Here is a 15,892-nt window from a genome sequence, read left to right on the forward strand (position 1 = left end):
ACACGTGTGAACTCAAGCTCCAGCGCACACACATGCACGGGGGGGGGACGTGCAAGCCGACACTGATGCGCATTCGCCTACACCCGGCTCATATACGCGCGTGCTCACACTGGAACGCGTGCACGTGCGTTCACACACACATGCCGTCAACAGGTGTAGAACACGAGCTGGGCTTGTAGCCGTGCCGGTGGACGCGCCTCTGCTGCGCCCTCAGACTCCTGGAGCTAGTAGCACAACTGCGCAGTCCCCGACCTGGGCCGGGACCAACCCGCGACCGCAAAGCCTCCGCGATCGATGGCTACACCTAGGCCCCCAGCAGCCCCGGCACAGGCCAGTCAACTGCTGCCCAGACCCCAGGGCCAGGAGCGCAGCTACATCCCAGGAGGACGAAGCTTCCTCGACCCCCCTCGTCTCCCATCACTTCACAGACTCGAGAGAAAAGCACATTCGTGTACATTCAGATTTGCGCATCCCTAAGGAAGTCCGGGCACCCCTGCTTCGCAGCTGATCTCCCCACGGGGCGGGAGGGCGGACCCAGCGGGACCCAGGCGCCGTTCTGCCGCATTCCGGCGGGCGGCAGGTGTCCGGCCATTGGATGCGCCGCTCCGGCCCTCGGGAGTGGGGATCGGGGCGCAGCGCGGCGAGGTGCCAGCCAGTGCAGCCGTGCGTGGACTGCAGGTCCGGAGAACAGAGAGGGTGGCCCGACCTGCTGACGCCGCCGCCCCGTGCTCGCGGTCCCCTTTCCACCCGCGTGCGCCCGGGACGGACGGCAAGGTGCCGACCGCGGGCCAGCGAACGCCCCGGTTCTCCCCGGTCCTCCTCCCCTCGCGCCTCACCCCGCCGCCCTCTCTCGCGCCTCTGTCGCCCCCCTCCTTTCTCCCCTCGCTTCGTCGCCCTCCCCTCCCCTGCCCTCGCCCTCCCCCTCCCCCGCTCTCCCACGGTGCGGGCGGGTTCTCCGCCACCGCCCCGCCGCCGCGGCCGCCACTCCGCCCCCAGCGCGGCGCGGAGCCGCAGTAATAACCCCGGCGCGGGCGGCGCAGTGACTGCGGGCATCGTCCTGCGCGCCGGTCGGGCTGGTCCTCGGTGCCCGCTTGCACGGTCGCGGGGCTGGGTAGCATCCGCGGCCCCGGGCCCCTGAGAGCGCCCCTGGATGGAGCCGTGCGTCCTCCCCGCGGGGGCGCAGCGCCGGCTGCGGGCGCAGGGCGCGCGGGGCAGCCCGGCCATGCTGGCCCCCGGCTGCGCGGCGCTCTGCCTGCTGCTGCTGGCGCAGGTGGGTGTGCAGGTGAGTCCCCGACTGCGGGGGCAGGGTCCCCCGAAGCTCCCCTCGCGCAGCCCCCGTCTCACCGAGGTGTCGCCGCTGTTTTCCAGCAGGCACCTGCGTGCGCCGTGGGACCCACAGCGGCCTCGCCGGGGAGCCCGAGCGTCCGGCGTCCTCCTGGCCCCGCGGAGTGGCCGGGCTGGGTGGAAAAGGGCGGTAAGTGCGCGAGGGGGGTTCGAATCCTTGCAGTGCAGCAGCTTGTAAACCCTCTAAGGCTAGTTTACCAGGCTCTGCAAATGTTCATAACTCTGGGAATTCTCTGTAAGGTGCTGCCGTGCTTCTTTCCAACCGTAAGAGCGAGCGCCTCTGAGTCAACTTTCACCAATATTTATATTGTTTCCCTGTAAAACAGAAATGGCTTACCAGCGTTATTACCATAAACATTAGGGAAGAAAGCAAGGGAATGTATTTATTTAAAAAAACGAACAAACACACACACACAATTAAAGAAGGAGGAAATAATCTAGGAGTTGCATTAATGTATACACAGCAATTATAAAGAGCTTATTATGCCTTTCTTCATCCCCTTGTCCCCTCCGCCTCCTGTTCCCCCTCTGGCCTTTTAAAATGAACATCCTTCACTGTCAGAGCACGGGACAAAAAGACAGTCATTTTGCTCAGTATTTATCACCTTCGTTTCAAAAGGGAGGTCTTCAAGAGTTGGCAGAATGGGTAATTAGCGTTTTGTGACGTCACAAGCAATGTCCAAGTCCTGTGTCATGATTTGCCAGAAAACAGGTCTGATCTTTCTGCAGTGTGTGGTTTTACTTTCACTGCTCACAAGCGGCATTTATCATTTCATGCCTCAGGGGATGGACCTCTCTGTCCTGAACTGCTTTTGGGTAAACCGGAAAGCAAGTGTGGAATGTCGGTAGCTACCGGGTTTTTAATCTGAACCCAGTCCACTGGCAGTTGCTAAATATGAGTACTTTGCATCAATTCCAACAATGCGTTGCCATCTCAAATGTTATTAGTGACTTACAGAGGAAGAACTAGGTTTTATTATCCCAACCTATTTTCAGAAAACCTAGAAAATTTGAGTTAATAATCAAGAATTTCTGAGTGCAGTTTCTTCATATTGATAAAATTCCATAAAGACAATCATTTAATATATGCATTAATTATTGAAATTCTCTCCTCCCGAGGGCTGTATGAAGAGTAATAGTGATCAATCCGATGAACGCGGGAACATAGGAACTTTTCCGCGACCACCAGAGGGCGCTAGATGTAAATAATAGAAAACGTTTAAAAATTACTTGTCACTATGTATTTGCAAGAGAAAGTTATCTATTTAAAGCTCACTTCCTTGGTCTTGCCCTTGTCTTCTTTAATGTTTCTCTTACGATTCATTCTAGTATGTAGTTATTTATATTGTAGTTAGCTGTCTTCTTCCACTTAAAAAAAAATTGTTTGTGAAAATTCTAGTTTTCTAAAATCATGAAAATTCCTGAAGGTCTCAGGAGAATTTTCAGAGTGTTTTCTAGTAGTTTTGGGGTTTTCTGTGAGGTAAGAGCATTAGAGATAGAGAACCACTTCCAGGAGGAGAAGCCAAGACTTCCTGCCCGAGGGTGCCCTTCTCCTAGGGAGGAGCGTCCTGCAAGCTGGACTCCAGCCTGGCTGGCATGTGGCTGTAATCACCTGGCACCTCAGCTGGTGTCACAAGCCCAGCGTTCCCATGACAACCACTTAGCTCACTTGGTCAGAACCTCAGGGGGAAGGTGGGAGCCATCATCATTGAGGTTCTCGCCTAGTGGACACACCACTCCCTCATCCCTCACGGTGCAGGTGTTTTAGGTCTTTAATTACAAAAGGCTAAGTTGAGAGAGTGGGTTTCAGTGGAAAGCTTTCACACGACCAGAGAAAGACTCTTTATGCTCGGCAATGTTACCTCTTTTGACCTAGGATAGCAGATGTGGAATAGACTTTGTGTGATGCTGTGGTTACTTTACTGTTGCATGTCTGGGTATCCCTTCACAACACAAAGGTGCCTTTGAAATAACTCTTTGGCCATAAAGTTTGTTTAACACATAGTTCAACCTATATTGCCAATGTTCCTGGGAGTCTGGAGTAATTATGCAATAAGATAGAGAACTCCATGTATTCTGTGAGGCAACAATAGATAACTTCATTGAGGTCAATTCTATTTTCAGACCTTCAGTACACCCATTTCATTTTGGCTGATTCAACATAGCTTTTCCCTAATAGGAGCCTCGAATGCTTTTCCTACAAATTTACCATTGTCATAATAATAGTGGGTTTTGTTAAGAGCAAACACATAGCACGAGTTTGTTAACTTTTAAAAATCTAGAGTGAATTAAGCTTCCAGGTCAAGAGTCAGAAATTCTTTAGAACTTTGTTTCATTGGACATGAGAGATCTGTGTTTGTGTGTGTGAATCTAAAGTATATATTGATTTATATTCACACATTCACGTGACTTGAGACGGGGCAGGTTGGCCCAGGGATCTGCTAGTAAATGTTTAACAACAGATTCTCCAGGCCTCTGATTTTGTAACATTTGCTGGTTCCCATGGGGTAAATACTCCCACCATGGCTGATTTCAAGCTGTGGATGTGATGCCATTGAACACAGAGTTAGGACTTGATGTGCAAAATCTGTTCTCCGCAGCTGGTACCAGCAGCCCCTAGCATGCTCACAGGTGCTCCACACCTCATGCCCTCAGTCTGGAGCTGGAGTCTTCCTAGACTTGATGCTGTGGTCAAAACACCTTTAGAAATGAAGTAGATCAGGGTGCTGACTGAAGCAGCCATGTGTGAATTTCTCCTCCTTAGAAAAACCTGTGTAGGACGGAGGTCTTGTTTCAGGGATTCTCAAGGATCAGGAATCTCACTAACTTCTTTATTCTTGAAATCACAAGCCGGTAGTTTGGGGGATTACAATCTTAAAACATAAGCTTGAGAGTTAGTTTAGAATTGTCATTTTATAGCAATGATCTATTGCCTTCTGCATGGGGAGAAGCTATGCTTACTTTGTTCATTCATAGAATTCTTTAGCTATGACCCTTTTCACATTTATTTATACATAACCGACAGTGCATATCTGCACTAAGGACTGCTCTTTGATGAGATCAGGGTTTCTCTGCCTTGGCACTCTTGACCTTTTGTTATGGGAACCTGTTCTGTGCATGGAAGAATGTGTAGCAGCCTCCCTGGATTCACCCACTGCATTCCCAGAGCACCACTATCCCCTGCGCTTTCGTGAAAACCAAAATGTCTCCAGACATCCCAAGTGTCTCCTGTGGGCAGGGGTGTGGGGTAGCACTCCCGCTGAGAACCACTGGACTAAATTTTCACCCATGTGCACCCTCATTCTCAGAAGGGATCGTAACTGGTTACAAGAAGTGGCTTTGCAGTGATTGGAGCTGGTGTTCTGGGCAGGCTCAGGCCAGTTCTCCAGAGCTGATCATTACCTTGTCAGGAATTTTGTGAGCTGGTGTGCCGAAAATCAAAATACGTAAACTTGGGTGAAATAAATAATATTCAAAACAAGATTCAAACACTGAAAACTCATCACTTCACACTTCTTTAAGTTTTGAGGTTACGTATCCTCTTGAGGTTCTTTGTCTGTATTGCCTCTGTATGGTGGAAATACTTTATAATGGTGTGCTACCGTGCAAACCTCTAAACTCCGTGTTCAGTGAGGTCACATGGTAATTGAAATTAGCCATGGTGGGAGTCTTTATACCAGGGAAACTGGCAAATGCTTTCAACCAGGCTACCCCATGACTCCCACCCGTAGCTGGTTGTGAAAGTTGTACCAGCACAACACGTGCGTTTCTGTACAACAGACTTGAAAGTTGTCATTTTGAAAAATAGATATTATATGTCTCCCTACCAATACAAGATAAAGAGTGTATGCCCTCCAAAGTAAGGTCATAAAAATGGCCTTTTAATGGTAACCATCTTTTTATGTGCAGTAAATCTGCTCAGTAGCCAGTGTTTGGAACAGTCCACCTGCTTTGTCCTCATTCCACGGCCTCTGTTGGGATGGAAACAGGCTAGTGTGAGGTGCAGACACTCCCTGAGAGCCCGCAGGTCAAGAAGAAAGTTATTAACACGACCACGTCACACCAGCTTTTCCCCTGAGTCCGGAAGGCCGGGGATGAGGAAGGTGGTTTGGAAAAATGCAAATTAAATGAGCAAGTGCTTTTCACTGTTTTTTAGGAGTAGCCGGGAACAGACTGTGATCACATACTTGCACCAGGCACATTCATTCCTAATTTGTTTCCCCCTATGTTTTTTTTATCATTGCATAGAATTTAAGCAGATTTGTTTCACTTTCTCGTTGTCCTAAGTAAAGTATGAAGTGATCCCAGTGCATTTTGCCTTGGCAGACACGAGTGCCCTGCTTTGACAGGTATTTCCAAGGTTGGTTGTCGAGTTGCCAGCCAGAACCTGCTTCCTGTCTAATCTGCATGGGCCACAGCTCACCGGTTACCTGCACTGGGCATGTGGGGCAGGCCTGTGGGCCCAGGAGGGGCCCTTTGACCTGAGGAAACAGGAAGCCTGGGCTCAAACAGGCCATCGCTAAGCTTTTGGTTATCCTGCTGCCTGATGGGTTGGCTGCCAGGCCTCTGACTCTCACCTTGCCGTGGGCCTCAGCCCAGGGGACTCTGGACGGTGCCTTTCCATCCTTGGCCTTCTCTGTCTCTCCCAAAGCCAAACACATGCCTTTTATGACCATCCCCTGGCTGCCACCTTCTCTGTTCCAGTGTAACCTTTCAGATACCTGCCAGGATGGCCCAGGGACATGTGGGCAAGTACCTATACAAAAAGAGTTCTGGTTGTGAAGAAAAATTACTTTTTCCAGAAAAAAAAAATAATTTACCTGAGTACAGTTCACTTATGACCAAATAGCACTTCTGTAGGACGTTGTTTTATTTTATCTCATAGCACCAAGAAGCATGCCCAATTCATGCTAAAGGCCCGGTTATTAAGTATCTAACAGAAGAGCCTCCCGAAAGCATATATTGGCAATAAAAGGGGAATATATACAATTTCTTAGGATGTTAGAATCAGGATGAGAATATGAGAATCAGGTCTTGTCATACACGTAAGAGGAAGTTGCGTTTTGAATCGTTAGGGACTTTCCACCTCAGTATAGGGCTAGCCCTCTGGGGCTTGGGTCTGACATCCATTTCAAAGACATCTCAGAGGAAGCTTGGAGAAAGCCTGACATCCTATTGCCCTGTTATTTTCTGGTGTTTAGACAAAATGCAGGCTAGGAAGCTGGCCCTCTCCAAAGGTCCATCGCTGGCATGCAGATGGAGACACTCACAAGATGTGTTTAAATATTTGCTAAGAGATTGTTAACTAAAGTATTTTGTAGCCTCTGCTTTGACAAATCTACCTTCGCATGGTCTAAAAGTCCAGGTTCAAGTTTAGAACATGGCGGTGCAGGAAGATCCTACCTCTGGCGTGAAGCCCACCCCTAGGTCTCTAGTCCATGTCTGTCCTGCCCTCCCAGAAACAACCTCTCCCTGACCTCTGGATGGCAGAGATGATGTGTTAATGGTGGGAATGAAAGGAAGAATCCCTGTCAAAGCAATGAAAACTACATGATGCTAGAAGGGAAGACACCTCTTTGGAGAAGACAGTTATGATATTCGAGAAAGGCAGGTGAGGGCCACCGCCCAGGATTCTGGTGGAGTTACAGATGTTTTCTCCATACTTTGCACAGAGAAGGGAATGACACAAATGCTCCCCAATGCAAAACTATAAGACAGTCTGTGACAGAAGCCTGGCAGATCATATGGGTGCCCCAAATCTGTTAGCTCCTTGGGGTTTTCTTGACTTTTTTAAAAATAAATCGTTTATTTGAATACATTTTTACCTGGTATAATACAAATTAGAATTGGAAGAAGAGTGTGGTGCATGTCTTTGAATAACCTTGAAGTGTGAAATGCCAAGAAGCCAGGCCAGTCAGAGGCTCAGCAGTGGTTTTCATTTGGAGAAAAGACACATCTGAGCATCTACCATACCTGCATTCTGCCTTTTCTGCTGTAGTTCAATGATTTAATAATTAAATATTTAAAAATGAAATGCCAAAGAATGTCCATCGTATTTGTATTTTTAACTGTTTTCTGAAAAATGATCAGTAGTTTTAAGCTCAACTTTCTTATCAATAGACTAAAGATGTTGGTAAAAGACAATATGACTAAAGGAATATTTAAAGCTATAAAAATAATGACATTATAATTACTCTACAGTAATTACTCTGTAATCTGAAAAGCCCATTCTTAGTTTCATTTGCTCTGTAATATGTTTCTCCTTAGAAGTGTCATAGCATTTGCTGGATTGGTAATAACACATTATAGGAACAACAGTGACTTTGCAAAATGCCCCTTTTAAGATTTTGCCTTTTAACTCCGATTTTATGCTTTCTGTAGTTCGGATTTGAGGCTGGGTGGTTGTTGACGCTTCCTCCATCCTTTTTTGCTGGGTGAAAATACTATCCGGTAGTAAGTGATATTCGAAGACTTCCTGATCCTTTTCAGAATTCTGAAATTACTCAGCCACACCCCCTCTCTCACTTTCAGAGTATGACCTGGTGTCTCCCTACGAGGTTGACCACAACGGAGACTACGTGTCCCATGAAATCATGCACCCCCAGAGGAGGAAAAGGGCGCTGGCCCAGCTCGGAGCTGACTCTCTGCACCTTCGGCTGAAAGGCTTCAGGCACGACTTCCACCTGGATCTGAAAACTTCCAGCAAGCTGGTGGCGCCTGGATTTCTCGTACAGACTTTGGGGAAGGGGGGCACTAAGTCGGTGCAGACTTTCCCACCCGAGGATTTCTGTTTTTATCAAGGCTCGTTACGATCCCACAAAAATTCCTCAGTGGCTCTTTCGACCTGCCAAGGTTTGGTGAGTACAGTTGTTGCCACCTGTTTTGAGACCGTGGGGGCAGGGATGTAGGGAAGGGAGCAAGTGACAAAATTTGGGCTCCTTCTCCCATTATTGCAGTACAGATTTCTTTGATCTCTCAAAGCAGAAGGAAAATTGCCAAGCAATGCTTTCTAAGATATGCTGGGCGCTTCCTATCCCCAATTTGGAAACAGCATCCAGGTTCCGCCTTCTGTTGTCGTTGGTCTACAACGATTGTGGCAGAGCACTGCAGTTTGAAAACTGTGCGTGAGAACTTACGGACAAGTCTGAAGACTTTGACTTCTTTGGGGATGGTTTTACTCTGACTTACTGGTTACTCTAACTTGCTGGTCACTTACTAGCACTGGAGGAATGTTTTCATCTTGAATAGAACAACAGTGTTCAACTGATTGGCCATGTGCTTGAAAGCACTTTATTTCTGTCATTCTGATGTTGATAGTATATTTACAGATTAGAACATTCATTTCAAAAACAGTGGTGAATCCATGTCAGGGCAGTGCTGATCTTATTGAGCTAAAGATTCTATTAGTGCTTTCTTCATTTTCTTAATATCTGACTTAGACATTAAACATCCTTAGATGCTTCAGGTGGTCCCCTTTGCTTGGATCCTAGAGTAAGGAGCATCTGGCCAAGTTGAGAAGGTACCTAAATCCCTCAGGCTGACCTAAGCTGAAACTTTAATGGCTTACCTTTTACTTTTCTTAGAATATTTCCATAACTTTCGGGAAGGAAATCTTAGTAGATGCTTAGATTCTTGGACACAAATTGATTAGTCAGACACAGATGAGGGAGACATGACATAAGTAGCAGAGTGAAAAGGTGTGGTCCAAACAATAAGGTCTTGACCATGTTAAAGGTTTGGCAAATAGATTTTTGAACATTTGTTACATCTCCAGAAAGTGATCTAAGCCTGTCTTATTCCTTTCCCTCTTTGAAAAGAGATAATTCAGACTCTACAGCTCATAAGGATTTTGTGTACATGTATGTGAATACTGGATGCTGAAGGCACATTCATAACCAATTCCTTAAAATACTAAATATGTGGAAATGCTATGTCCTGTTATTTTTTTAAAAATATTAACATTATGCTTTTTAGGGGGAATTCAGTTTGGGCTGGGCTCATATCTACTTTCTTTGGAAAGACTTTTGGTTTGAGAATGGACACAATGGGGAATAGTCAAGGGTGGGGTGGTGGTTATTTGGCACACTTGTTAAGCATAAGGACAGTGTGGTTGATTTCTCCCATGCTGTCTCAATAAAAATAGATCTTTCTTAATGAAAGAGCTAGAACTCTTCATGTAATGCACTAAAGGGAGATATCTCTTCCTTGGCTTTCTTCAACAAAGGCTTGCTCAGACCAGAAATGGAAGCCATCTGTGTGGTAAGGAGATGCGCCATGCCCTTCAGAGCCCTCTTGGATTTGTGGAGACGGAGCAAGGTGCTTTCTTCCCATTAGCCCAGCAGGGGTGCAGGCTCGAGGATGCCCCTGGTCTCTGTGAGCCTAAGGCTTCCTAGTGATGGCGTGATGGCTGAGCTATGCCCTGGAGTCTGTCCCGTGAATAGAGTTGGCTGACAGCAGCTTGAAATTTCTGGCTCTCTTTGAACTCAATGGGAGTTAACAGCGAAAGTTGTAAATGACAACTACATGAAAGATAAAGGAGTGAAAAGAACAGGAAAAAGACTCCTCTGGATAATAAACACTGGAATGTAATATTTCAGTGACTGCAATAGAAAGCTGTGTGCTTTCACCATTCATCTTCCAAATACATTAATTCCAACTAAAGAGATATTTTGTCTGTAGATGGTCACTACAAACATGACCTCAACTAGACTTATGAGTGTGAGATCCAGGGGCATTTGCCGTATGATAGGACAAATCAAAGGCATTTTAAAGAAGAAAAGGGGAGGATTAAGAAGTCCTCTTTCTTAGCCAGATAATAAAGTTATTGAATGGAAATGCCCCTCAAGTAGTTGCCAAGTCTGTTATTTCTTTCCTGATTGATGGTTACCCCATCTGTCCTCTTTCAAATCTGTTAACACATGAAGAAAAGTAGCATACCTTTTGCATTAGATGACGGTTCCTTTTTTGTTATTATTGTTCTTCTTGGTTCTTTCAGGTTCTAATTAAAGTTCCAGGTAGATCCCAGTTAAACATTTTTTTTAATTTGGTTTCTAGATGACTCAGCTATCTGATAGGAGTCAGGAGTGTGGTTCTAATTTATAGTAAATACATATTCTTAGTAAATACATATTCTTAAAGAAGAAAGACAATACTAAAGTGAGCATTTTACTTTGAATCTCTTGTGAATAATGAATGTCATGTGCTTCAGAAGTGTGTCTCACTGGAACCTGTCAAAGTTGCATCCAAGGAGTGTATTGTCTGATGAGACAAGCAGGGAATAGGCAATTTTACTGAAGAGTGATAAAATAAGGACAAATATGGGTGCTAGGAGAACTGAAATGAAGATGCCTCATCCTATCTTGGTGAGAGATAGCAGCATCAGGGTAGGTTTCTGGAGGAAATATTGTCCAAGCCAAATCCTTATTGTAGAATTGGAATGTGTTGCTCATGAATGGAGGAGTAACAAGCCATCTCAGGGAAGATGATGGAGACCAGTCAAGCTCATGGAATCCTTGATAACACCATCCATGACTGTTCAGAGATTAATATTTGTATATGAAGCCCAAGTATATTAAACTAAATAAGGTCTGTAAGCCCTAAAATGACTTCTAGAGTCACTCTGACATTGCCACCAAGTATATTGATTCAAGATATTTCTCATTTTGCTAAATAAGATTAATAAAAAAAATAGTATCTGTTAAACTTATGTCTCTACCAAAATGACATAACAAATCTGTTCTGATTACCAAACACAAGCACATAAACGTGTGTCACACAGCAGGTGCTTTTCAGTACTTGTTAAATAATGGATAGAATTACTGGGTGTCTTACAGTGTAAGAAACAATGATGACAATGACAGTAGCAGAGGGAACAGTAATAAGTTACTGAATGTTATTTGCCAAATACTTGCCTAATAGCTTCCCATTTGTTATCTCACTTAGCCTAATGATAACTCTAAGAGATAGGTACTATTTTTTTAACAGCTTTATTAAGGTATAATTTATATATCATAGAGTTTCACCCCTTGAAAATTTATAATTCAGTGTTTTTTTAGTATATTTCCTGACTTCTGCAAACATCACCACAATCTAATCTGAGACATTTACATCACCTAAAACAAAACAAAACAAAACAAAAAAAAACCCAGTCCAGTCCCTCCCATTTCTCTCAAGCCCTCATCAGTCCTAGGCACCCATTAATCTGTCTTCTTTGCTTATAGATTTCCTAATCTGGCCATTTCTGATAAATGGAAGCATACGATATGTGGTCTTTTGTGACTAGCCTCTTTCACTTAGTATACTGTTTGTTTAAGATTCATCCGTGTTGTAACATGTTTAAAGATTTCATTATTTTTATTAGTAAATAATAATCCTTTGTATACATATGCCACTTTTTTTTATTTTAATGCCTATCAATTGATAGACATTGTTTGTATTTTCTTTGGTTGTGTGAATAACGTTGCTATGAACATTTGTGTACAAGATTTTGTGTAGACATAAGTTTTCATTTTTTTTGAGTATTTACCTAGAAGTGTAGTTAGTGGATCCTATGGAAACTCTAAGATTAAACTTTTAGGAGATTCTAAACTGTTTTTTCACAGTAGCTGCACCATTTTATGTCTACCCAGCAATGTACAAGGGTTCCAGTTTCTCCACATTCCAGACAACACTTGTTCTTGTCCACCTTTTTTTCTTATAGACATCCTAATGGACATAAAGTAGTATTTCACTGTGGTTTTTATTTGCCAGGTAGAGATTATTGGTTGACAATTTTTTTGTTGTTGTTGTTGTTTTGTTTTGTTTTGTTTTTCCTTCAGCACTTTGAATATACCATCCTACTGCCTTCTGGTTTCCATTGTTTCTGATAAGAAGTCTGCTGTTTATCTCGTAGTTTTGTTATACTTAAAGCATTGTTTTCCTGTTGCTGTTTCCAATGTGTCTTTGTCTTTCAACATTATTACTGTCAAGTGTATAGGTGTAAGTATCTTTGAGTTTATCCTTCTTGGAATTATATGAGCATCCTGAATGTTCATATTAATATTTTTCCTCAATTTGAAAAGTAAGTGACCATTGTTTCTTCAAATATGTTTTTCTGCTCCTTTCTCTCTCTCCTCTCCTTTGGTACTCCCACTATTCATATGTTGGTGTGCTTCATGATGTAGCAGGTTTCTCTGAGGTTCCATTCATTTTTCTTCATTCTTTTTCCTCTGTGCTCATTAGATTGTGTAATCTTGATTGATTGATCTGCAAGCTCACTGATTCTCTGCTGGTAGTTCAAATCTACTGTTAAGCTTCTGCAGTAAATTTTTCATTTCAGATATTGCACTTTTCAACTTCAATTTGGTTCTTTTTATAATTTCTTTTATTCTGTATTATATGAAACACTGCTATGAGGCCTTGCTTTAATTCTTTTGATATAGTTTCCTTTGGTTCTTTGAACATATTTATAATAGTTGCTTTGGAGTGTTTGTCTACTAAGTTAAAATCTGGGTCCCCTCAGAAGCAGTTTCCATTGCCTCTTTCTTTTCCTGTATATGGGTCACACTTTTCTGTTTCTTTGTGTGTCTCACAATTTTCTTGCTAAATACTAAACATTATAGATAATATATTTTAGCAACTCTAGATACCTTAAGACTGACCACACACCACCACTCCAGTGCTTGTTGCTGCTGTTTTCTTTCTTACTTGTTTAGTGACTAGTTCAGTGAAGTCTGTTTTCCCTGCAGCATGCAGCCTCTAATGTTGCTTCTCAGAGAGTGCAACCTCGGGAATGTGCACGGTCTTTCAGAAAGCCTGTGCTGATCTGCTGCCTCTATTGGTACCACAACCAGCTGTTACTCTACACTAACTGCTAGGTGATTGCTTTTTTTTTTTTCCCCAAGCACACTTCAGCATAGATTGCTCCACAGTCTAATTTGATTATAGAAGAGCCTTACAGGATTAGGATGCTGCCAGGTTTTGAGACTACTCCAACACCAGGAGGAATCCTCTTGTCTTTTTCCCTGAGTCTCTCTGCTAAACTTCTAGTCAGTGTACTGTTTTGCTTATTGTTATGTGTATCATGGAACAACAACCTTCTCTTAATTGCTTGCAAGTAAGATACCCATTATTTTTGGCAATACCATTAGACATGAACTTTCACACACTCTGTTCCAAATATAGCCATTCATTTTAAGTGAGCTTCTTGTTCTTAGAGCTTGCTTCTGGCTTCTTTTCCTGGGAAAAATGTGTGTGCCACATTTTGGAGCTGGAACTAGTAGTATGCTTCTCCTCCCAAAGTGACACCGCTACTCTATGAGTGGAGCTCTGGGTGGAAATAGTAGCTCCTGGTCTTCTCTGCTTTTGCTTCCTGGCTTGAAATCTCTACCATACAAATGTTCCTGGTTGGGGATGTTCAGGGATCAATTATTCTCAACCTGCTGAGCCTGGAGTAGAGCTTCCATCTTATAAGCAGGGGCTGCTTAGCACAAGGGAAATCAATTCTTATGGCCATGCCTGTCCAGAATAGAGCTTCTGCAATATAGAACTGAGGGGATAAGAGATGTTGGTGCCTTGTTTCTCCTGACTTGAAAATACAGCCCTAGAATGGGTGTTGGGCAGGATAGGGAGCCCTGGTCTTTTTAGAATATACCTAGAATAGAGCTCTGTCACATTGAGCAGGGGGAAAGGTGAGCATGTGACTATACCATGGCTCAAAGGTCACCAAATTTTACCATTCTTTTACAGATTTACTAAATTTAATTAGATAGATGATTTTCCACTTTTTTTATTGGAATATGGGAGGGATAAATCAGAAGCTTTGGATGAACACAAACACACTACTATATATAAGATAGATAACTAAAAAGGACCTATTGTATAGCACAAGGAACTCTACACAATATTCTGTGATAACCTATATGAGAAAAGATTTTCCACTTTTTATGCCCTTAGGACAATTTCCAGAAACTTCAAATGGGGTGTGTGTGTGTGTGTGTGTGTGTGTGTGTGTGTGTGCAATTTTCAGCAGGAAAATGGTTGTTTCACTTGAGAGAGGATCTTCCACATTCCTTACACTGCCATTCTGGAAGTCAGTCTCTGCTAAATGCTATTATTAACATATTTTGCAAATCACTGCCCAAAGCTATTTTATTATCCCCATTTTACAGATGATTCCTTAGGTAATTCTTGAAAGAGTGGGATTTTGACCTAAGTTGACTGACTTCAGAAACAACACTTTAAATCACAATACTATTTTGCTTCCCTTGATCATGAGGTCATTGCTGCACTATAGGGACCTACAAAATCATTTATATGGATTTCCATTGCATCATCCTTGAATACTCTCTAAAGTCTAACGATGTTTGCATTTGGTTTCCACCTCAATACAACCTTCCTCAGTATCAAGCCCTCTCTGAACTTAGTAGGCCCATTTGTAACGTATCAGGCCCTTATACTAAAAAAACATGAATTCATTCCATAATCATTTATTTATAGGTTTGTTTTTTTATACCAGATTGTGAGTTCTTGAAGAGACACTGTTTTATTCATCTTTGTATCCCCAAGTTCCTGTTAACACAACCTAGTTCTCTTTTTTCTTGCAATGAATGATTGTATTTCAAATTAACAACCAAAAATACTACATCTTCTCAACCTCTATTTTAAGATATGAATAAACATAAAATTCATTTTATAATTCATTTCATATGATTTCCTTCCATGACTAATGTCAAATAATCTAAATTGTCTTTTGAAGCACAGTTTATTCAGAAGTGGTCTAATCAATAAGATTTCTGACAAACTATTTTTAAAAATCCCCATTGTCAATACTTTAAATGAGGTTTCTTTGGAAATATTTTCTGTTACATGTAACAGGATTAGATTTTCTTAAAGGATTTCATGCACGTTCTGTACTTGGATTAGTACTTTACCAAAAAAATTAAATAAAGAACAGCATCAAATCTATTGTCTGTCCTTGGCACAAAATCTGCCTGAATTTTAGCTCCTCTTGTGTAATTGTTAAGGCATTAATGCAAAGGATACATATCACTTCTCCTAAAATCTAATTATTCTCTTGCTTTCAATAGTGTTGGAAAACTTGTAAATGCCACAGTTCTCAGTTCAGTTTGAGAATTCCCTCACTTGGTTGCAGACTTACTTGTGGCCCTGGTTTGAATTGTACTAGATTTTATTTCCAGATAAAAACTCCAGGGATTCTCTGGAAACTCTAGTCATTGAGAGTTTTCCTAAAGCACCCAATAAATCCTTGGAAACTGTCTGAAATGTTGCCAAGTTTTCAATGGACTTTGAAAAATGTTCTTGAGCAAGGAAAATAAAACAGGAGCAGAAAGGAAGAGCCAACACAGGAGATGGCTAGAAGGGCTAATATGAGTTTTAAAAGAAAAGTATCACTGTCTGAGGAGGCCAGTGATGGCATACCAGTTGAAAATACATCAGGCTTAGGAGACATGCAGGAAAATGGTAAAGAAAATAAGGTTTTTGGATAAAGTATCACCAAAGTTATTGATTATTAGGAAATTTAAAAGGTGGGTGTGGGGAACTAATTGAA

General features: G+C 42.9%; 1 protein-coding gene across 1 annotated transcript in view; it reads left to right on the forward strand.

The window, feature by feature from the left end:
- Positions 1 to 1,371: 1,371 nt before the first annotated feature.
- ADAMTS16 (ADAM metallopeptidase with thrombospondin type 1 motif 16) overlaps positions 1,372 to 15,892 on the forward strand; it is a 154,294-nt gene continuing 139,773 nt past the window's right edge. The window contains exons 1-2 of the mRNA XM_067730343.1: positions 1,372 to 1,474; positions 7,876 to 8,201. Coding sequence (XP_067586444.1) covers positions 7,938 to 8,201 — 264 coding nt within the window. The 5' untranslated portion in view covers positions 1,372 to 1,474; positions 7,876 to 7,937. The remainder of the gene's footprint in view (positions 1,475 to 7,875; positions 8,202 to 15,892) is intronic.

This window comes from Pseudorca crassidens, chromosome 3, assembly GCF_039906515.1.
Source record: "Pseudorca crassidens isolate mPseCra1 chromosome 3, mPseCra1.hap1, whole genome shotgun sequence".
Lineage (NCBI taxonomy): Eukaryota > Metazoa > Chordata > Mammalia > Artiodactyla > Delphinidae > Pseudorca > Pseudorca crassidens.